Source organism: Strongylocentrotus purpuratus, unplaced genomic scaffold (assembly GCF_000002235.5).
Source record: "Strongylocentrotus purpuratus isolate Spur 01 unplaced genomic scaffold, Spur_5.0 spur5_scaffold_15, whole genome shotgun sequence".
Lineage (NCBI taxonomy): Eukaryota > Metazoa > Echinodermata > Echinoidea > Camarodonta > Strongylocentrotidae > Strongylocentrotus > Strongylocentrotus purpuratus.
Genome location: NW_022145600.1, coordinates 32,438,780 through 32,461,318, shown reverse-complemented (window position 1 = coordinate 32,461,318; position 22,539 = coordinate 32,438,780). Strand labels below are relative to the sequence as shown.

Genomic DNA, 22,539 nt, shown 5'->3' with positions numbered 1-22,539 from the left:
GAGAGAAGAAAAGAAAAGAAGAGAGGTGAAATTAAAGAGCGACGTGATCATACATTCAAAGATAAAAAGGACCAGAGAAAAAGAGTGAGAATTTCTGACTAAGTGAAGAGAGAACTTAGAGAAAAAGATGTATAAGATAGAAGTGGTGTCTGTTGGAAGATGGTTATAGGAGAGAAAAAAAGAGAATATGTTGGTGGTAGACATGAAAAAAGATCATTTATTAGAGATGCCAATCCTCGGGCCATTTCTTGAAATCAGGATTTTCAAAAGAAAAAATAAAGAGAACTTCAGGGGGGAGGGATGAACATCAGAAAATACATAATTTAAATATCTTGAAATTGTAATTATTAAAGTTCCTTAAAAGTAGAGTTTTGAATACTGTTTACCGTTCACTATGCCCAATTCCCTCAGATTTCTCAATATTTGAATGTCAATTCAGGATTCTTTAGAACTTCTCTGTGACGTCTCTGGTTAATGAAATATAGTAGGCAGAGAGTGGTAGAAGTGGAAAGATGAAAAGTAAAAGAGATACCGGTATGTGAAAGAAAGTTATCCTCCAAGAGTCATTTCCATCAAACTTGGCATCACTAGCTGTCACCTCATTACATATGCTCCAGTATGATGTTTGTTGACAACTAGGAGTAGTAAAGATTTATGAATATGCGCCAAGAACTCTAGAAAGTGTGTGCTAGTAATTGGGTTTTTACAGACGTCTATCAATCAGATATGATTATTTACATCTGGGGACTGAACTTTAACATCACCATCCAAAAGAAGTGACTCAGTTTTGAACCGGGGTTCGCCTGAACCAGTTTGTAGGCGAAGACAGAGAGCTGACCAAGTGAATGTACCCCTAGACCAACTCACATCTCCCCAATCTAGAAAGAAGTTAGAAGCTCCGTTTTTGTTTATTCTTCAGAGAAACTGAACGAATGCATACACAAAATATATCTGAGACTACAAGTTTGTTATATAATATACGCAATTTATTTGGAAACTAAAACAAAATCAATGTACATTTAACATGCAACATAATCACATATAGGGCGATGCTGCTAATCTAAGTCACATAATAATACGAGGCAATGCGCAGCTTTTTGATTTCATGTTCAGTATTTTGTCATTCAATCATTGGACTTTTAAACAAAGCCTGCATGGCTCCTGGCTTTCACTTAATATAATAAATTCTTTAGCACTTGTTTATTGAAATTTGAATAGAATCTTGTAGTAGACAGATAATGATTTGATTAAATCTAATGGCCTTCATTCAATTTTCCTTTGGCATCTTAATTTTATTCACCAAGTTTGAACATGTAGGTCATATGTAGTTTGACACAAATAGACTTGATTTTTCTTATTCTGTGATTCTTTTATTTTATAATTATATTTATTTCTTGTTAAATTATCTGGCTGACTCAGTCACTTGCACTGAGCTCAAATCCCCAAAGCATTGCTAGGATTACATGTACCTGCTTTATTTTCAAAATGTCTCTTTATTAATATATAAAAAGTTCAAGGACAATGAAATGTACTTTCTAATCTTCAGCTCTGAATCAAAATTCTAAACTTGACATTAATTTTAGGGATAACATCTACTTTCTATTGTGAGAGTTGACGGTGTAGCCATTATTCGCTGTCTGCAATATTTGTCGCTTTCATTTCTACATTTTCTAAAAGTAACAAAATAAATAGGAACAGAACAGAGAAAAATATTGAACTTAACAAAATAGAAAGACAGAAATGAGCAAAAAACAATGCGAAAATGACACATAAATTAACATTGGACCAGTTAACTAATATATCAACATTTATGAACGTTTCTTTCTGAGAACCCTTTGTGAAAAACTTTGAAATTCACCTTGCTTGCATGATAGCATTTTACATGGATTACTTTTCTATGTTGGGCGAGGCTTGGACAAACTTTTGCTTGTCAAAATTAATGTCAGTGTGAAGTAGTATCCCATTAGTAAACTGGTCAGTTGTATTCAACACGTAATCACAGACTGATATAAAAAAAGTGGCACAAAATATACCCAGGGTGGGGTTTAACTGAATTAGTAGAATATGGATACTTTATTATGTCAGTTGTGTCACAATAGGCATCGGGTAGGAATGTCTGAATACCAAAGAGATTGAAGTTTTGTATTCAACCCACTATGAACTATGATGCAATCAAATACGTTATTACCTCACTATCTTGGTGATGCCATGTATGTATAATTTATATTTTTGAAAACCTCGATAAAATAATAACATGATAATTGTACCTCCCCCCTCCTCCTCCCTGTAAAAAGTTACCATTGAGCCTTTTCTTCAACTTCGTCATACTTTCTTTTCATCAGCACATAATAAGAGGTATACTGTAAAGCTAGAAACTTCATGAAATATAGTTGGTAAGCTGGCCATTATCAGGATATCATAGTAAGAAACTTTGTGAGTTGAAAAATCCAAGTGTGTTTAAAATTCAATCACTTTCTAGCATGAACTTTTTGTGAATCTGGAACACAAGCAGAATTTGCAAAGATTTGTATGCATGACGAAAGTATCTGGTTTTACAGCATAGTGGTGGATTATATCATCAAGGCGGAATCAAGCTCCCTCATAAACACATGGAAAATGCCAAACCGGTACAGTAGTTACAAGATGCTATTATAATCTCTGCTGTACATATATACATGGCTCGACACTAACATATGCCCAGGGACACATGGGCGCTTCAAATCTAGCTCAGGACCCCCCAAAGTTTCAAAATTTCTACATAGGGCTCGGTGGTGCATAAACACCAACAAATTTCAGTTCAGACCCCCAATGAAAAGTGTTAGTGTGGAACCCTGTTATATACATGTACAAAACATGCAGGTTACATATTCAAAGGCAGCACTCCACCTCTGTTCCCTTGATGACACAGTTTACAAAAAAATCATGAAGAGTACATGTAGAAGCTCACATGAAACAAAGTCATTTATGTCTAGGATAAATTTTATGTACAAGTTATCATCCTTGAAGTCATGTGCATTGGACAAGTCTATGGTAGATACATGATTATGATTATGCACAAATATTGATGAGTTTTCCTGGGAGATTGAAGAAAGAGAACACCATCAATACAGTCCTTCTCTGCTATGGATATCTCTTTGGCACTCCGGGGAATGAATGATCATGATCCCATCCACTGATATTGGTGAATGACGTTGATAAGAGTGTTTCCTCGACGATAAGTGAAGACAGTATGATGTTGGCACAAAAATGTGTGTAGGCAAAAAACCTAAAACAGTCATCTCTGCTTTAATAGATCCACACATCACTTATCCAAATTTACATGATGAGATTGCCCTACGATGTTACTGAATGTGCTACGACTGTCTTTGCTCAAAGACCATCCTAGAGACTGTGGCACCCTGAAGTTTTCCACATACATGGATGTACCTGCTGTCACCAATACAGTCAATCTCTGCTCTAGAGTCTAGACAGGTCTCAAAAACATAAATGGTCCACCAGTGTCACAGCTTCAGGTTTTGTTCGGTGCATGGTGCCCAGAATGTATTTACATACAAGACGGACCAATTCCATCAACAACAGTCTTCATAGCATCTACAAGATCTTGATCCTGTCCGCTGAGGTAATCTTTAATCAAAGAGAAGATTGTTGATATCCAGGAAGTCCATGGAGTCTACAGGAGGGAGATCCAGGCAATCCATCGAGGCTGACGAGGGTGGGACCATCAGGTCATCATCTGTGAGCACAAGATATGAAAGGGGTGAAAACTAGTTAAATCGAGACATTCATTTGTCAGCAGAAAGTCATCACAAATTATGAAATTTTGGGCAAAATTCATCCTATTTCAAAAAAATGTGGAGGTGTTTTTAAATACATGACTCTCTGCCATTACATTTTCCCTTTCATCTATTTTGATTATGAAGATACTTCAAATAAAATTCAAATAAATATGCAATCCCATTCTATTATTTCATATGGTAAAGCACAAAATAATTAGTTTGGATTGATATCATCTACACAGAATGGTCTTGATAGAACCAAATTGACACCCCACCCCTCCCCTCCCCCTGTAGCCACACCACCGGAAGTGATTGTTTCATTACCTGATTGACTTGGTCTGATTATCTTATCCAATGAGAGATGTGAGAAGTCTGGATTGATATCATCTACATCTCTGATAGGGTATCTAAACAGCGTGGTCTTCATGGTACCTAGCTGCTTCAGGTGAGATGTCAGGCAGTCCTCTGCAGGAAGCCGGTTGAAGGTTTGGTCTGGAAAAGAAGAGATGGGAAATTAAAATTAAGTTTCATGATGTGTACATTCAGAGTTCTTGGCAGGCAAATGTTTACCTTTAGTCCTTATTGTATAATGGCAATACAAAGTCTGTGAGGGAATGGATTGAACCAAAGCTTCTTCTTTTTCTACATAATGTGTGCATGTGTGTAATAGCAATAATTATTTAATCTTGTTCCTAAAGGAGCAAGATTACTTCACAACATCCCTGAGGTAATATTTTTGAAGGACCAAAGCATTTTCAATTTTTGTTTCTCTCCATGAAGAAACACACTATAAAAGTCTTAAGGTAAGGTAAGGTAAGGTAATTCATCAACGTATCGCAGCCAATGGCTGAACTGCATGCATGATTTACAGATATCATATTTACAATGCGTTATTCAAGAATAATTCACCAAATAAAACTCAGTAAAACTCGGCAAGGGAAGCAAAGAGGTAAAGGAAAAATGTGGAGCAGGAAAATAAGGAGAAAAGAAAAGGAAAGGAATGTTGAGGGAGTGGGAGTGGAGAGAGAGGGGGAGAAGAGAAGGGAGAGAATTAAATAACTTCCCTACCTCAACTGGCAATATTGTTCTCTATGGAGTGAACTCCACTTTCTTCTATTCTGAAAACCAAACATTACAAATCCTCAGAACAATGATCTTACCGTTATCTTTGAAGAGCTTCATGTTTTCTACATCAGGGAATGTAAAGATTGGTTTGTGACTGCTTGCTAAGGGTCTCTTCATCTCTGCTTTGAATTTAGGGGCTTTCTTTTTGCTCTCTAAACCCTGAAATTAAGGCAAAACAATCACAATAACATTAAGAAATACAGCTAAATCAGGGATGCCAGTTAGAATTGATCAGAGGGCCTGAAAATCGCCTAGTATGAGCTATTTTTTACACAAAAATGCCTTAACTATGGTCTGAAAATAACTTGCCTGAAAACTGGCATCCATGCTAAATACATTATTAATTAATACAGAAAGCTGGGCTATAAATTTTATATTTTAGCCAAATGTTGCTCTTCAAAATTATTTGTACAAATTTTTTTTAAACAAAAACTGAGTAAGGAGTGATTTTTTAGACTCTAGTGAGCTTTTCTTATATGATGAACTTTTTCAATAGGTACATTGTAGATAAAATCAGATCTGTTATTTTCTATTTTTTAATATTTCAAATGACCCCTGGTGGTCACTCCATGATCCATTCCATAAAATTGATTTTGTTTCCCAAAGGACCAAACTACACATTTCCAAAGGAAGAAAGGCAATAATTGCCTCCAATATCCAAATTGGGGCCTCTGACTTTATAAATCCAACTACCTTTAGAGTTGGTCCTTCTCCAAATACTTTGATACCAGCACCAGGAGTCTTGAGTTGAGTCCCGAGTGGTTTCTTGATAAGACCACTACCCTGGTTAGCCTTATGAATGGTATTACTCAGACTACCCAAGGGTTGACGGCTTGCCTTGTTGTTACTCAAGTCCCCTAGAGCCTTCCGATGTGGAGTCGCAAGAGAGTTCTCGTTGGATGAGAAGACCTTGCCTAGACCTGGTAAACAATATTGACGAAATTCAATGAATTCTGGTTGGTCAATTGCAGAAAACCAAACAAAAATAATTCAATAAATTATCCATATGAAAATGGAAATAGTCAATGCATTAGGTTTTATTAGCTACCGGTACATGTATAGAGGAATTATAAATGGTCCTATTAAAATATGTTTTTTAAATGAAATAAGGCGTTTTCCTAAGAATGAGAACCATTTTGTACTGTAACTCTGACATTATACACAACTACACAAGGGTCTAAAATGAAAAGTGTTTTTCCTAGAGTTTTGGGGGCAAATTCCCCCAAGCCAACATCTTTCTTTCCCAATGTTATGCATATTGTACATCCAACAGTATATATCCTTACAGCATTTTGTAATAAGCAATACAGGTACATGGCAACAAGATGAAAATATTGTAAATAACAATCTGATAATACCTCTAAATTGCCAAGTAACATGCTTCTCAATAAGTACACCTAACATTGAATTACATTTGACATGCGCCTTTATCTTTAATACACAAATTTGTCTTTTGCATCTTCTTGGTATTGAATTATACATTTATAAATCTTCTGTAAATATAAAATATGTATATTTATGTATATTCATGTTTTACACCATCAACTAATGAGCAGAGCCTTCTAAAGAAACTTGGTTTCTTTTGGTATAATCTCCAGGCATTAGTTGAAGTTTTCTTTTCTTTTGTTAATGTTATTGCATTTATTACTGTACTTCATTTTCTTCAAGTTCTTGTTTTCTTTGTTATTGTTACACTCCTAAATGTTCCTGAATCCTGGAAATGAAATAAAATACAGAATAAATAAATACATGTACAAAATTTAGCCCAAAAACAAAAGATTTGTTATCATTTGGGAGGAAAATCAGGAAACACAATGAACACTGATAATTGGCAAGATCATCTGGTTGCATGGACATACATACCTCTCCTTGGTCCTGCAGAAAGCATCTGTCCTCGTTTGCCGGCTGTCACCCCACCAGGGTTCTCTATGTCTATATTATGCTGGAGAGAAGTAGCCATTATTGCTTACTACCAAAACAAACTTATCTGGATACAAGGCAAGTTTGAGAGCTGATCTGTGGAAGCTGAAAATAAGGGTGAGGGTGAGAGAAAAGAAGTTACATCAAATGTTCACATTGTTGATGATTATCAAATATGTATAACATGGCCATCAAGAGGCTAGAATCTAAAGCTTAAGATTGCACTTAGATTATGTGTTTTTTTGTACACATTTCTGTCAAATAATCTTGAAAATGGGTATTGATTAATTAAAGCTTATTTGCCGTAGTTTACAGAGGGGATTAGATCGCTCTGCAAGGTCACTGGACAGGTGGTCATCTCATCAACTCAGCTCTCAGTTAACATAAGAAAAAGAGGATCATGGGGGACCAATGGTCACCGATTAGGCATTGTTTGTTATATAGAGGGCGCAAGTAGCTACCAGTAGTGCAGTGGGCCTTTAAATTTAATGAGTAATCTGAAGACCTACAAACTTACAAGTTGCAACAAGTCGAAATTTGTTTATTTTGGAGTGTTTATTTCTTCAACTAAGTATTAAAGAGGTCATCCACTGCCAAAATTTACACATTTCGTTGTGCCATCTATTACAGAACAATGCAGAATTCTAGATGGGCATCCCTAAGTTCCTAACACATCCTGAGAGAACCTCATTGTTAAAGGCATGATCATGAAGTGCCTCAAAAAAGTAAAATCTTTGAGTGGCTGGTTTTACCATACTCATTTTCCCCCATAGACTGTAGTTTTATAATTTATAACCAGACAGGCGTTCGGCTTGTAAAAGTCATGGGGTTCTTGACTGACCTACATGTACATGTAAATGTTTATAATTATCATTGCAGCATGAGCCAAATCCAGGATTTTGTTTCAGAATCTGAGATAATGTTATTGAGTCATCTTAAAAATGATGCTGAGTTTGCCCTGCTAGTTAACACCAGGCAGATAGACTTAGCCGGCCTTACTATCCTTTTAATAGTCTTCTTTGCTAAGGCTATGCCTACGCGGCTACGCAACACTCTATTTTATTTACCAGACAGGCGTTCGGCTTGTAAAAGTCATGGGGTTCTTGACTGACCTACATGTACATGTAAATGTTTATAATTATCATTGCAGCATGAGCCAAATCCAGGATTTTGTTTCAGAATCTGAGATAATGTTATTGAGTCATCTTAAAAATGATGCTGAGTTTGCCCTGCTAGTTAACACCAGGCAGATAGACTTAGCCGGCCTTACTATCCTTTTAATAGTCTCCTTTGCTAAGGCTATGCCTACGCGGCTACGCAACACTCTAAAACAGCACTCACATCACAACTCACAAACACAGACTCAAGTCAGTCAATAGTCACACTCACAGCACCAGGTCCAAGACCAGTAGGGGCGCTGGTCCGAGAATAAGAATCGTCTGCATAAACAAGGATATCGTCGTAAATACAGGCAAATCGCGTCCTAAAAAATAAAGATCGTCAGCATCACGGGGACAATATTTTCCTCCGACGCTCCCGATCCGCGCCTTGGCAATGCAAAAAACGGATTCCTCATCATAAAATCAGTAGGGGCGCTGGTCCGAGAATAAGGATCGTCTTCATAAACGAGGATCGTCTTCCTAAACACGGACCGATGCGTCCTCAAAAACAAGGACCGTCTGCATTTTTGCAGACATTTCATATTTCTGATCGGCACATTGGCGATGCAAAAAACGGAATCTGCAATGATTTTCTTGATGCATTTTACATTGACATTGTACAGAGACTTGCACATTATAAGCAATAAATCCTTGGGAAGACGGACAACCCATAAAAGTAGACGGTGAACTAGGGTTATTTTCCCCCGGGAAATCCATTTTTGGCATCGCCAGCAGGCCGTTCTGTAACATGAAACCCCCAGAGCACCGATGAAAAAAAACGTCCTCGAAAATGCAGACGACCCTTATTTTTGAGGACGCATTTTGTCCTCGTTTATGAGGATATCCTTGTTTATGAGGACGATCCTCATTCTTTGACCAGCGCCCCTACTGAAAATATCCCGTTAACCATCTACTTTTACGAGTTGTCCGTCTTCCCAAGGAGTTTTCTTTATTTATTTGTGAAAGTCTTTGTGCACTGCATAATCATAAGTGATACAGCATTATGAGGCATCATCGAGGGTAATAGTGAGCACTTCGATTTGTTTTTTCTTTCTCAACACCCCCCCCCCCCCCCCCCCCCCCCCCCCTTCTTCTTCTTCTTCTTCTTCAAAATAATCTGCCTCCTTCACTGCTGAAGATTCTTGCAGATGTGTGCGAGTGCATGTGTGTTGCGACATGGGGATGTCCAGGTGTGCAGGTGAGAGGTGTATATATACATAGTGCCAGTAAAAAAACATTGCCGGAATTTACTTCCCCCCGGTCTTTAGTTGTCGCTGGAAGGCTTCCACTGATGGAGCCAGGACAACCTCAAGAGGGAGAGCGTTCCACTGTCGAACAGTGCGAGGAAAGAAGGAGTGAATATGTTGCTCTGTTCGTGACTGCATGACACGATAACAGTAAGGACGAGACGATCTTGTAGTTCTTACGACTGTTGCCGGTTGGATGTAGTGGTGGATGTCAAAGTCAACCAAAGAGTAGATCTAGTGCATCTTGTACAGTTGAGCCAACAAAAAAATGCATACGATCTCCCTCAAAATCAAACTTCAAAGCAGCTAGCAAGTAGCAGTTCCTCAAAGTTGACAGCCCTGTCACATGTTTTTATAAATTCTCTGACTCCAAAATCAAAAGCTCATGAATGGAAAATTCATGGGAGCACAGTCGCACACCATGATGCACCACCATGGCCATGCACCATCAACACACAGTGTCATGCAATGCATGCTAAGGTGAATGTGATATGTGATGGCTGTTCTGTTCTGTACTGCAGCCTACAACACAGATGGCTCTGCAGTGACAGGCCAATGGCGTATTGGGAGAACTTGTCAAGACTAGGTCTACTTACCGGCACAACGTTATCAGAACGTCCCCAGATTCTATAGATTCTGCAAAAGCTATGCTGCAATTCTTTGTAAAGATCACAAAACACGAAAATAGACTAGTTATTCGAGCTTCAAACAAATCAGAAAGTAGAAAGATTTTTAAACTCGCCGCGCCGATGAGGTCAATGAAAATAATAACATTTAATGCTTATTTCTGATTGGTCCATATCATCGGCTTGAAGTTAGTAGCTAGTAGTAGACATTTTTTTAGCTATGGTATCCTATAGATTTGTGAAGGCAAATCGTTCTTTCGTACATATCAGTGAGGCGAATCAATGACAAACTTCTGTAACGAGAATTAGATGTAGTCTACATGTAAGAACTCAAAACGGTGTATGTATGAAACATTTGATAGTAAAATACAAGAATTTTTTAAAGTTTTTTTTTTTTTAGAGAGACAAAGGGAGACGGAGAGAATGGAAAGAAACCGGGGGGGGGGGGGGGGGGGTTAAGATATCATATGTTAATAGACCATGCAGTTCACCGTACTTTACTGCAATGACCCCTAATATCCACAGATCTTCAAAACATGAAGAGGTCCCACTTTGTACATTTTGAAATAATCACTACTACAGCGATGGAGGTGCTATATAAATAGCCTTTGTTTCCCCTTTTCAAAGAATACTTCCACCTGTTCATCAAGGAGTGCAATGCTTGTGCACAAATGAATAATCTTTACATAACTTTCATGAGCACGCCAGGCGCGGATCCACGTGGCGATTTTTCCGGCCTGGCCCCCCCCCCCCCTAACCCAGAATAAAATTTAAAAAACTAAGATAATTACATAAATTAAACCTATTTTAAGACAAAAAACAAAAGCGCTTCCCCCCAACAAAAAATAATAATATTTTCGCCCACACCATCACCCCCCCCCTGCATATTCACTGGCTGGATAAATCGCTGATAAATATTTGCTCAAGATCAGTTGGGCCCCTCCCTCTTGTCGCCGGCTGGATCCGCCCCTGGAGCATGCATCCAGTACTTCGTCTCCGTGTATTTCAAAATTTGTTCTGCAATGACCTTTATCTGCTCACTCATGCTTAGACTGCAACCGTGAACTGGCTTATTCACTTAAGTCATGCATAATCTATTGATAAATATTTGTTTGTCTTTTTTCAATGCAATTATAATTTGTTTGGCTTCGTTGTATAAAAAAAAAATATGTGGCCTTGCAAAAGGCTTGCATGTTTTTGATTTCACTGGTTTTACTGTTGAAAGTGCCTCCGAAGAAGTCAGAATCATCATTTTGGGAGATGCATGGTGGCATATATTGGCCACATAAAAAAAATCTGTCTAATGTCCAGAACTTAAGAGACATTAAGAAACTTTAAAAAACTTTAAGAAACTATTTACCTCCACATATAGTCCCTCATTTGACTGAAAATGGTTCCATTTATTTATCTTTGTCTGAGTTGGAAACTTTTCAAAGAGGCACAATAGTATATAACCCTAACATATGTGATTTAAATATGCGGTTGTATTAATAATTGAAGATATTAAAGTGCAAATCACATTAAGACCTATGGATAAATTTGTTCGAAAGTATTTTTAGGTGTACTTTTTCAAATTGAAAATTCTTGTTTTTTTGTAGTTGAAATTGAAAATATAAAGTAGATCTTAGACATACAAAATCGAAAGAAAAAAAAGAAAATAATTTTTTAAAGCTACCATAGCTCACTTGGCCAAATATCAACCATCCACATCGCATCATAAATTGAACGATTCGGAGTCCGTGACAATCAAATTTCAATCTTCGAATATCTTTGCGATCTCGACACTTCATCATGAGTAAAGCACATCCACCAGAACTTAAGAAGTATGTTTTTATAAAACTTGTGTTTCATACAATCTACGTTGTTAAAAAACAGAAATATTTTGTCACAAATTAATCGTCCATTGGGTCACTGTGCATTATCGCATTTATTTTACGAACCCAACTCATTTAGTGGATGAGACATCAGACATTTAATGATTTTTCCAAGGTCATAACGGGAATGAAGTCATTGTTAGTCATAGTATTTGTTATTATTTCTGTCATCCTTTTTTCTTTATCAAATATTAAATGTTGCTGACTTAAGCCAGGGTAATTATTGAATATGAACGATCGTGCATCACCACACGTTCAGTCCCGTTCATGTTATTTCATGTAGGGTCGAATACGACGTGGCTTTGCACGAAGACTTGGCGGCGCTTGTTCACCACTCACTTAGCGTAAAGGGCACTCATTCAGAAGCCTATCCAAAATTTGACTCGTAACTCCGTAGTGGAGATACCCCACTAAAACATACCAAAAATGAAGTAAATATTCATCAACAGTAGGGGCGCTGGTCCGAGAATGAGGATCGTCCTCGTAGACAAGGATATCCTCGTAAACAAGGACAAATGCATCGTCAAAAATAAGGTTTTTTTTCATCGGCGCTCTGGGGGTTTCATGTTACAGAACGGCCCGCTGGTGATGTCAAAAATGGATTCCCCGGGCCGGGGGAAAATAACCCTAGTTCACCGTCTATTAATTATGGGTTGTCCGTCTTCCCAATGATTTATTGCTCATAATGTGAAGGTCTCTGTACAAAGTCAATGTAAAATGCATCAAGAAAATCATTGCAGAATCCGTATTTTGCATCGCCAATGCGCCGATCAAAAATATGAAACGTCTGCGAAAATGCAGACGGTCCTTATTTTTGAGGACGCATCGGTTCGTGTTAAAGAAGACGATCCTTGTTTATGAAGACGATCCTATGCTCGGACCAGCGCCCCTACTGATCTAATGTTTAAACAAAGATCATGAGTTAAAAGTCGTTGTTTTATTACCTGTTTCGTGTCAATTTCTTGTTATTTTTGGAGTATTTTTCGGAAAAATGTTGATATCAGTATACACTTTTTCACAGGTTTCACAGCAAACCGCTGCACAATACAACAAGTGCATACCAATGGTGGGTTGTGGGCGGGCGCGCGCCTGTGTGAAGTTATCTACCGTTATGTCTCAGATCCTCATTACGGTAGATAACTTCACACAGCCACAGGCGCGCGCTGTAGTGATTCAGCCAGAGCCAATACGGCTCTGGCGGTTATATGCGCGTAAGTCCCGCATTCGGGCGACACCCGCGGTAGTTTCCGCGGTCAGGTCGATTATTGGGTACATCAGATTGAACCTGAGACTGCACGCGACAAACACTGTTGATTGCCCGTCTCTTCTGTCTCTTCGGTCTACTAGTACTACTACTAGCGACGGTGGAGCTCCACTCAACGAGCAACACTTCAAGCGCTTCTTGAGACAGACTTCAAGCAGTATAGTATACAGCCTATGGTAGGATAAATCCGTATTATTGTCGTTTATATGTAATTATAGTTAAGATTTAGGCCCAGTAAGTAATATTCCGCTCCGTCACTACAATGGCGTAATCGCTCTTTTTCGGACCTGTAGGGGCTAGTTTTTTTTTATCGCGCACGTTTTTGAGCCGCCATCTTGTCGGCGTTCACTCGTGTGTTGAAGGGATTTTCTATTTTTGTAATTTCATTCGTAGGGCCTTGTAAGCTTGTTTATTCCCTATTGGTAGTTGATTAGTGCTGTAGATTAGTATTTTAGGGACTCGTAGAGTATTTTCAGTGCTGTATTCCGATTTTTGGGTACTCATTTCGGTGTTTTGGGGATAATTTTTTGTGGTCGCGCACATGTCCGAGCCGCCATCTTGGATACGTTGACTCGTGTGTTGAAGGGATTTTTTATTTTTGGAACTTTTTTCGTAGGGCCTTATAAGCTCATATTTTTTCATTTCTTGTCTACTTAGGGTTGTAGGATAGTTTTTTAGGGACTCGTTGGTATTTTTACGGCCGTATTTCGATTTTGACATCGGTTTCGGTCAGTTTTTGTACTTACATTTGCTCGTTTTTTTTCTACTCACTAGACTAGTTGTACAGCCGTTTTTTGTCGTGCTCGTAGTTTTGATCCTCTCGCCAGAGTTTTATACTGTGGAGATAATTCCACGGTGTTCTTTTTCGGTGAGGTATAGGGTCGGTTAAGTAGAACTTAGTAAGTAGGGGTAGGCTCTATTTAGACTAGTTTCAACCCTCTTGCCGAAGTATTATTACCGTGGAGATAATTCCACGGTGTTTTTTCGGTGAGGTATACTATGGGTATAGGGTTGTTTAAGTAGGAGTAGAATTAGTGAGTAGGAGTATAATTAAATTAGTTTCAACCCTCTCGCCGAAGTATTATTACCGTGGAGATAATTCCGCGGTGTTTTTTCGGTGAGGTATACTATGGGTATAGGGTTGTTTAAGTAGGAATTTTTTAGTAAGAAACTAAGTAAGATTATGAAAGAAACTAAGTAAGATTTTGGAAAGAAACTAAGTACGTTCTTACTTTTTAAGTAGGCAATAGGTCTTTCCTGTAAGAAACTAAGTAAGAAACTAAGTAAGTAAGCAAGTATTTTCCTTTAAGAAACTAAGTAGTCTAAGCAAGAAGTATTTTCCTTGAAGGAACTACGTACGTTAGTAAGTAAGCAAGAAGGAAGGATTGGGTAGGTACCTAAGTGGGATTTTTGACTGTCAGTCTTGTTTTGGATATCTGTGGATTTTGGGTTAAATCGTGGGTGGTATTTAATTTCATCTTCATTTCATCATTACTAATATTGTACGGCCATCTCGCCGAGCATTATACCGTGGAGATAGTTCCGCGGTGTTTTTCGGTGAGGTATATTGCCGGTTTAAGTGTAGTCCTTTAGTGTTACTTAGTAGGGTTTAGTTTTGGCCCGCTCGCTGAAGCTGTTCACCGTGGAGATAATTCCGCGGTGTTTTTCAGTGAGGTTTAGGGTTTCAGTATTTACCTGTCAGGCACTTAGTAAGCTATTAGGAAACTAAGTAGGGTATTATTAAGTAAGCAAGAAGGAAAGATTGTATGTGTATTTAATTTTATCATTTGGTTATATAATCGTTGCTGATTTGAAGCCGGTTATGACCTCGGAGAGGGTTAAAGTGAACTATGGGACTGAGGAGGCTTTACTGGCCGTTGTGGATAGAACTAAGTCCCACAAGATTTTTAGTTGGAGGGAGCAATGTGGGAGTTTAACTGAGGAGTTATTTTTGCAGTGTCCCCGTCTCCATGAAGCCAAGGAGCTGGTACATTTATTTGATTTTGAGCCTTATCGGGTGGATCAGGCTGAGCAGGCACAGGGGGTGGGGGAGGGGACTGGGCAAACCTTGACTGCACAAACCCAGTCTGTCCAGAGTCCGGGTCCCGTTCCTTATGGGCATACAGTGTACCCCCCATTTTCGGGTGAAGGCCCAGCTGGGCCTATATCCGGGTCTGCGCCCTCCCCAGCCGGGCCCTCCGCCGACTATCGGCTTAGGGATGATAGCAGTGTACCCTCCAGGGAACCCCCACGTAGGGATTATCCCTCTTCTAGGGATTTCCCTCCTAATAATCATGGTCCATCTTCCAGGGAACCCCCCCGTAGGGATTATTATTATCCCCCGTCTAGAGAATCCCCTTCTAGTAATTGTGGTCCGCTTTCCAGGGAACCCCCACGTCGGGATTATGTATATCCCCCTTCTGGGGAATCCCGACCTGACATTCAGTATCCTCCCAGGGAATCCTCACCTGGGGGTCAGGGAGAGTACCGGTCGCAGGGGCGCCGGGATTGGCCCCCCCGTCTGCCGAGGTCACTTAATTACGATGGGCGAACAAGTTGGCATTCCTTTCTCAGGAAGTTCACCAGTTATGCTGTATCGTGTCAGTGGAGCCCAAGCGAGTGTTTGGACGCACTGGGCTGGTGTTTGGAGGGGTCGGCCTCAGAGTGTTTTTCGAACCTTAGGGATATGGGCACTAATTCTTATTACCATATGTTAACAGCGATGGGGCGTCGGTTTGGGGCTACCCGATTTCCGGAGGAGGCCATAGCCGAATTTCGAACGGCTCGCCAACTCCCGGAGGAGTCTCTTCTTGGGTGGTCCGATCGGCTCCAAGCTTTGTCCTTTGAAGCTTTTGGGTGGGACCAACGGGGTGACAGCACTCAAATGGTATTGCAGTTATGCCAGGGTTGTACGGATACGGCGGCGGGTTTAACAGCTCTCAATACGCGCCCGAAGTCCGTCGAGGAGGCCCTGGAAGCCATCAGGTGGGCGCAACATACCCAACGTGTTGTTTATGGGAGCGAGGCTCGCCGTACGTATTCGGCTTCTCGGCAGCAGGTGCAGCAGACTTGCATGTACGATCAGGAGGTGGACAGGTATGATACGGTAATTTATCATCATAGGCAACCCCATCCCCTAAATCGTTCCCCAACAGTTTCCAAAGGTCAAGATGTTCCCCGTCCGGCTCCCGTGGAGGACCGGGGGAAGGTCACAACGCCTTTTGAAGTTCAGGCCAGGAATGACATTGGCTATTTAAAAGAGGAAGTCGCCAGTCTTAAGACGCATGCGTACAATACCGATTGTATGCTAGAAGAAATACTGAAGACTGTTAAGTCTTTGGAGTTTTCTATGCTTTCCAATGCCCGCCCTCTATCTCCCGTGGCTACTGGTGTTCCGGAAAACCTGGAGGGATCGGAGAGCGAGGCCGATCTCCGATCTGGAAACCGAGAGGCCTACAATCGGTAAATACTGGGGTAGTTAATGTAGTTAGTGACCCGCCGGACTCTTCGGTCGGTCCCTTGGACAAGGTAGTTAATGTTAGTGACCCGCCTGACTCTTCGGTCGGTCCCTTGGACAAGGTAGTTAATGTTAGTGACCCGCCTGACTCTTCGGTCGGTCCCTTTGTCAAGGTAAATAATGTTAGTGACCCGCCTGACTCTTCGGTCGGTCCCTTTGTCCAGGTAGTTAATGTTAATGTTATTGTCGCTAGGACGGCCGTGGTGCCTCCTTCTAGTGGGAAGCGGGTAGGATGTAAGGTTGTTGGGAGTCCAGGGCTCCAGAGTAAGGACCTTTCCCTTTTCCAGCCCACCCGCAGGCTCCCATTTTGGATTCCTCGGATCGTGTTTGATCGGGGGAAATAACATGTTAAGTATATATATTATGGTTCATTATCAAAGCCATTCACAACGGCTCGTCCGCAAGGACATGGTGCCGGTTCCTGTTCCTGGGAAATAACATGTTTGTTTTAAATATATATTTTTTAGTTCACTTTTGTTTACACTGTTTAATTTCATTGTAAATCGTCCATTCTGAGTTCCTGACCTTTAAGTGTTGATGTTTTTAAACTGAATAGATAACAATTAAATAAACCTGAAAAGTTTCTGCTTCGGTTAGCGGAGTTATCTATGCTGAATTAGCTGCTCCGCTTTAAGAGCTGACTAGGAAGCATTCTTTCCACAGGGAGACAGAGCACTCATGTGTGTTCGAGGCCATAAAACGGCCGGCTTTTGATATCTCCCAAGTGACACTACGTGGTTCCAATAATAAGTCAGAATATGATCATGTTTGGGGGGAGTAATTCCTCTGGAGTAATTCCTCTGGATCAACAAGAGCCTTTTGGATTTGCTTGATGGTGTTGTGGGCCTGGGTGCCCTGAATGATACCAGGAACTTGCCGGTAGTGGCTATTGTGCCCCCGGGTGCCGAGTGGCCCAGAAAATGTAATCTTATTTTGTTGAAGTGTTTTCACCTTCTATATCATTTTCCATCTGATTTCAGTGATCTGCTTTTATCATTCTAATACTTCCTATATGCACCGTTTGGACTGCCTGTAGGGAGCCGTTTGGCTCTCATGTGGGACTGCCCAGTTTCTGGACATTGTACCATCCAAACTGCACTTGGGGAATGGGGAGCCATTGGGCTCTTCCCCTTTTCTGCACACTTATTGCCATTCATCGTTTATGTTGATCACTCACACTTTCATGCTCGGTCACCTTGGGAATTTAATGTAATGCCCCGGTTAATCCCTTACGCCCGTGCCAAGACGTATTGCACTTTTTCATTATGTATTACCGGCACGGTAAGGGTTAACTGGTATATTTCTGTTTCTTTATGCCTGTAATGCCTTAATCCCTTACGCCCGTGCCAGGACTGCTATTCTTTGTCATTTACACGTGACACCGGCACGGTAAGGGTTAACTGGTATAATTCTGTTTCTTTCTGTTCTTGATCCCTGGGACATTTCCGGGACTTGAATCCTATTTAGTACTTAAATATACCAAATTGTGGAATACAGTGCATTTTACATTTTACAGTGCATTTTACCTGTACTTTACATAATATTTCCCGTACCAAAGTTTGGAATACAGTACGTTGTAAGGTATGATAAAGGCGCCCGCCCCCTGGAAAGACCAAGACTTCACCGGTGCTGGCAAGGAGGGTCCTTGACCCATCCACCAGCGGGAACGGCGTGACCCCGCACTGCGGTACGGGAGTAGTTTTAAGTTAGTTTTAGTTTAGTTTTAGTTAGAAGTAGGCTTCAAACTCATTAAGTGGGGAATAATGTAGTGATTCAGCCAGAGCCAATACGGCTCTGGCGGTTATATGCGCGTAAGTCCCGCATTCGGGCGACACCCGCGGTAGTTTCCGCGGTCAGGTCGATTATTGGGTACATCAGATTGAACCTGAGACTGCACGCGACAAACACTGTTGATTGCCCGTCTCTTCTGTCTCTTCGGTCTACTAGCGACGGTGGAGCTCCACTCAACGAGCAACACTTCAAGCGCTTCTTGAGACAGACTTCAAGCAGTATAGTATACAGCCTATGGTAGGATAAATCCGTATTATAGTTGTTTATATGTAATTATAGTTAAGATTTAGGCCCAGTAAGTTATATTCCGCTCCGTCACTACAGCGCCGTACCTAGGATGTGGGCGCGCGAACGTGCGTGAAGTTATCGTCTGTATTCACGCATGCATGCAAGAGCCTGTGCGTTATTTATACGCTTGTCACACTGTACTGATGCATAGCACATAGAACTTTTACGCATTGAGTGGTGTACATTTAGATAACGCGCTCCCATTTGCCGATCCACTCGAGTGGCTACAAATTTAAGTGAGAGAGGGCCCATCGTAAATCTCTTTGTATAAGACACACCCCTATTTTTTCGGCCGAGAAAAAAAATAAAAATCTGTGAAATGAGTTCTGATAGTTCATGAACCCAGAAATTATCTAGTGCACATGGTAGGTAAGGGTAGTTTGAATCTCTTGGTTTGAGAAAATCTTTGAGTGTATATGATGTTAACCAAACTAGTGGAACCTCTGAGTACTTCATGAGGAAAACACTTGCCCTCTCTGATACACTCCAGGTTTTTGCCTCTTCCCTCCAAACCTCTTCCCGCACCCGACAAACATTGCTCACTGGCTTCAGAGTTAAGTGGACTCTTCTTTCCTCAAACTATTTTTTTTTGCGTTACTAATTTTACAATAATATCATAATAATGATTAGTTGAGTATACAAAGGCGCAAGCACTGAATTTAGGGAACTCCCTGGACGGGTGTCTTTTTACACTAGCGAAAATTACACTCGATGGCGAGTATCCAAATTCAACCTCTTTCTGTTTTTGTTTTTTCTTTCAGGTTCATGGACAAGAGATTGTCATGTAAGTATCTGGATTATCTATTTATCTTTATTCAAATAAATGTTGTGTGGTACGAGTGAGAATATATTGTGTGTTTATGAATTATTAGTGTGTCCAACATCAAACTTTGTAAGTGGCTTGCTGGGATGAAATATAGTTTCTTCATGATGAAACCATATGAATTATTAGTTTGTACATGTGTATCATCTAAGTCAATAAGGAAAAAAGCAAATAGCGTAAATTGACTAAGATACATTCTACATCCATTTTAAATGGTCATACGCTGTATTTTCAATCTTGCATTTGTGAACCCATCAATATATCGTCAAATTATTTTTGAAACGGTAAAAAATAACTTACATAGAATCTCTTTTCTTTAATCTAAAATTGATCAGAGATTGTCATAAGTTTTTAGCGGTTCATTTCTTGCTTGATATGATAGTGATTTTTATTTACTGTGCCAAATTAAACCAAAACAGAGATCACTTGTCAATGGACAAAAAAAAAAGTTCATGTATGAAATTGCTGTGCTTCTTTTTATGATCTAGTCAATTCATGTCATGTTTGATTTTATTTTTAGGATACCATTTTTCATTTATTTGGGAATAAATACATGAATTGTAGATTGAATGTGTTTTTGTCTATCCTTTTAATTGGACAGTAAAATTGAATGGCAACCGTAGAGTGACCGGAGTCCTTCGAGGATTTGACCCCTTCATGAACCTTGTAATCGATGAAGCAACAGAAGATATCTCAACTACACAGAAGAATGACATCGGCATGGTGGTAAGCTATTCTTCCGCATCATACAGCATCCAGTGACAGTTGCTCTATAGTCCATTCCTACGCAACATAATTCTTCCTTCAATCCTGTAGCTAACCCTAACCCCAAGTCTAATACCTAAAACCAATTGCAGCCATTATCCTTACTGTGTATCTTTGACGAAATAAAGCCTGGAGCTGAAGCAAATGTCAGAGCACCCTCTCCCCTTTTTCTTATGCAAAAATTTGCAGGTGTAATGCTCCTGATTTAAAGATGCTGTAGCTTTATATCACTCTTAAAGTTTTTTTTTTCTTCTAACGTTTTTACATGGTTGAAAAAGTAGCAGAAAACTAAATTTGATTTGGAATGTAAACAAAAGAATTGATTGATGGGCAGTGAAGTAAGAATAACAGACTATGAATTGATCTCATTTTTATCCTTCTCCTTTTTTTTCGTCTGGTTTTTCCAACAGGTTGTGAGAGGAAATAGTATCATCCTTCTCGAAGCCCTAGACAGAGTCTTATAGCGATAGACATCCAAAGATCGGACTAGAAGTCACTCATCAGTTCCATTGACTAGTACCCGATTGGAAAGTTGGAAGAGGATACCACTTGTGCAGTCAACATTTGAACTTCACTAATTCAACAAGATTAACCAGAAATAACTCTCAACCATATCGTGAACATCAAAGCTGTTGTCTGTCGAAATTCAGATGTTAATTCCACAATCATGTGATTTTTTGGAGACAATCAAACAAAGAATCGAATGAACAGAAGTCCAACTGTAAATAAACGTGTAAATAGATTTGTGTCATTGATGGAGATATGTTTCTTATTGTAAGATGTAACTTAGTTCATGGGGTTGGGCAGGGAGGTTTTTGATAGATTTTGTGAACACATTACTGTATTTATATTCTGGCACAATGATGGTTTTACAGAGAAAGCAGGATATTTGGATATTTCTTTTAAAAATTGCACTCGATGCTCTGTCTGTAAAAGATTTAGTTTTCTTGGAAATATACAGAGAATTTTTCAATTTTACTGTTATTTTAACTTGTTAGCTCACAAAGGACATCCTTCAGAATTTATGCAACTGTCTTGCAAATGCTACTTCATAAACTCAAACATACAGTGCTTGTATTCTGTGGATTTCCCAGTAAGTTGTAATTATTTCAGACAATGCTATTTATTGCTTCTCGTTCATTTTGAAAGATTCTGATGATGTGATACATCATTTCGAGCAATGAATATATTGTGTTGGGATAATATGCAGCCTACTTTTATTTCTGCATGTCGTATTTAGTTGACAAATTTGTGGCAAGCAATGCTTTGCAAGAGCCTTTAAATCATTCATTTGTACACATTGTCATTACAAGTGGGGTTGGGGGCCTTGGGGCATTACACATACACTGTACTATCCATAAATTAGACAGCTGTAACCTGTAACAAACATCAAAATTGTTTGTATTTTCATTTTGTGTAATAAATTCAGCTTGTACATTTTTATAAAACATGGTGTTGTGATTCTTTTGCTGGATGTACTGGTAGGGAATTGTCCTTTGATCAGAATGTAATTATAGTAGGGCTACACTCTTTCTGGATTGAACAGTTGGGAGTGTATGCAATGCATGAGACCCATGGTAGAAGTTTGTGTCCTGGGTGCCTGTTTGTATTAAAGCCCTGAACATAGGAAAACATGGTTCATCATGTGCCTGGCAGAATGGTGTACTTGAATTGCAGTGAAACTTTAAAATGAATTTCCACCCCGATATTAAGTTGGTTTTAGTAGAAGCAGAAAAATGAGAGGAATAGGTCAGTGAAAGTTTGAGCAAAATCCAATGAAAAATAAAAAAGTTATGAATTTGTAAAGTTGCAATCAATCAAACACATATTTGCAACTCTGACGAATATAACTAAGAAAATGAAAATTCATGAAATTTCTGCATAAAGTAAATTTGAGAGGACCTTGCAAGATACGTCACAATGACCCCAATTTATGTTTCACTGATGACAACTTTAAAAATTTGTAACTTTCCTACTTTTAATGGGATATTGCTAAAATTTTCACCATTTTGTTTTCAAAAAATTGTTGAGAAGTTAACAATTCCGAGTCGTGTCGATGAGGTAAGAAAAAAGCTCCAAATTCTTAATTGTATACATCTGGTCAAGCATGCTCTTGCACATGGTAAAACTAAGCTGGGGGGGGGGGGGGGGTGGAAGGGAAATGGCTTTAATGCATACACATGGTTTGAGGAAGAACAGGTATTCTTTTTTTTTTAATACAAACATCTGTCATTCATTTAAATGCTTCATGATTTATTTATTTTAACTGGAAAGTAGATGTAGATTGGTTGGCTAATTTTTTTTCCTTCTTATATTGGCCCTGTTGAAATAAACTACTAGTGACAATATATTCTGAAAATACA

At 39.5% G+C, this 22,539-nt stretch overlaps 3 protein-coding genes across 4 annotated transcripts; 2 read left to right on the top strand and 1 right to left on the bottom strand.

Annotated features, from left to right (window-relative positions):
• Window positions 1–964: 964 nt before the first annotated feature.
• On the bottom strand, window positions 965–10,011 carry LOC754143. Of its 2 annotated transcripts, none has more exons than XM_011675684.2 (6): window positions 9,825–10,011; window positions 6,765–6,926; window positions 5,595–5,821; window positions 4,937–5,060; window positions 4,101–4,268; window positions 965–3,733 (listed from the first exon to the last, which is right to left on the bottom strand). In XM_011675684.2, exons 2-6 carry the CDS (start codon window positions 6,859–6,861, stop codon window positions 3,627–3,629), a joined length of 723 nt encoding a protein of 240 aa, XP_011673986.2. In that variant the 5' UTR covers window positions 6,862–6,926; window positions 9,825–10,011; the 3' UTR covers window positions 965–3,626. The 2 variants fall into 2 exon arrangements, with proteins under 2 accessions (XP_011673986.2, XP_030842093.1); XM_030986233.1 differs by having other exon boundaries at window positions 6,765–6,917.
• Window positions 10,012–11,527: 1,516 nt separating this feature from the next.
• On the top strand, window positions 11,528–21,141 carry LOC583159 (small nuclear ribonucleoprotein G). The gene is made up of 4 exons (XM_783084.5): window positions 11,528–11,677; window positions 19,350–19,372; window positions 20,013–20,137; window positions 20,587–21,141. The coding sequence occupies exons 1-4, from the start codon at window positions 11,646–11,648 to the stop codon at window positions 20,638–20,640; spliced, it is 234 nt and encodes a 77-aa protein (XP_788177.3). The 5' UTR covers window positions 11,528–11,645; the 3' UTR covers window positions 20,641–21,141.
• Window positions 12,895–18,538, top strand: LOC115924239. Its single transcript, XM_030986231.1, has 2 exons — window positions 12,895–16,466; window positions 16,521–18,538. The coding sequence occupies exon 1, from the start codon at window positions 14,815–14,817 to the stop codon at window positions 16,456–16,458; it is 1,644 nt and encodes a 547-aa protein (XP_030842091.1). The 5' UTR covers window positions 12,895–14,814; the 3' UTR covers window positions 16,459–16,466; window positions 16,521–18,538.
• Window positions 21,142–22,539: the final 1,398 nt, after the last annotated feature.

What these genes read in the sequence shown, in the direction of transcription:
- LOC754143 (XM_011675684.2), bottom strand. Translation starts at nt 6,861, where the DNA reads ATGGCTACTTCTCTCCAGCATAATATAGACATAGAGAACCCTGGTGGG. An exon ending in TTCTGCAGGACCAAGGAGAG is followed by an intron (nt 5,822 to 6,764) that starts GTATGTATGTCC and finishes ATTGTTTACCAG; the next exon opens with GTCTAGGCAAGGTCTTCTCA. An exon ending in GAGAAGGACCAACTCTAAAG is followed by an intron (nt 5,061 to 5,594) that starts GTAGTTGGATTT and finishes CCTTAATTTCAG; the next exon opens with GGTTTAGAGAGCAAAAAGAA.
- LOC583159 (XM_783084.5), top strand. Translation starts at nt 11,646, where the DNA reads ATGAGTAAAGCACATCCACCAGAACTTAAGAA. An exon ending in CATCCACCAGAACTTAAGAA is followed by an intron (nt 11,678 to 19,349) that starts GTATGTTTTTAT and finishes TTTTTCTTTCAG; the next exon opens with GTTCATGGACAAGAGATTGT. An exon ending in CATGGACAAGAGATTGTCAT is followed by an intron (nt 19,373 to 20,012) that starts GTAAGTATCTGG and finishes TTAATTGGACAG; the next exon opens with TAAAATTGAATGGCAACCGT.
- LOC115924239 (XM_030986231.1), top strand. Translation starts at nt 14,815, where the DNA reads ATGACCTCGGAGAGGGTTAAAGTGAACTATGGGACTGAGGAGGCTTTA.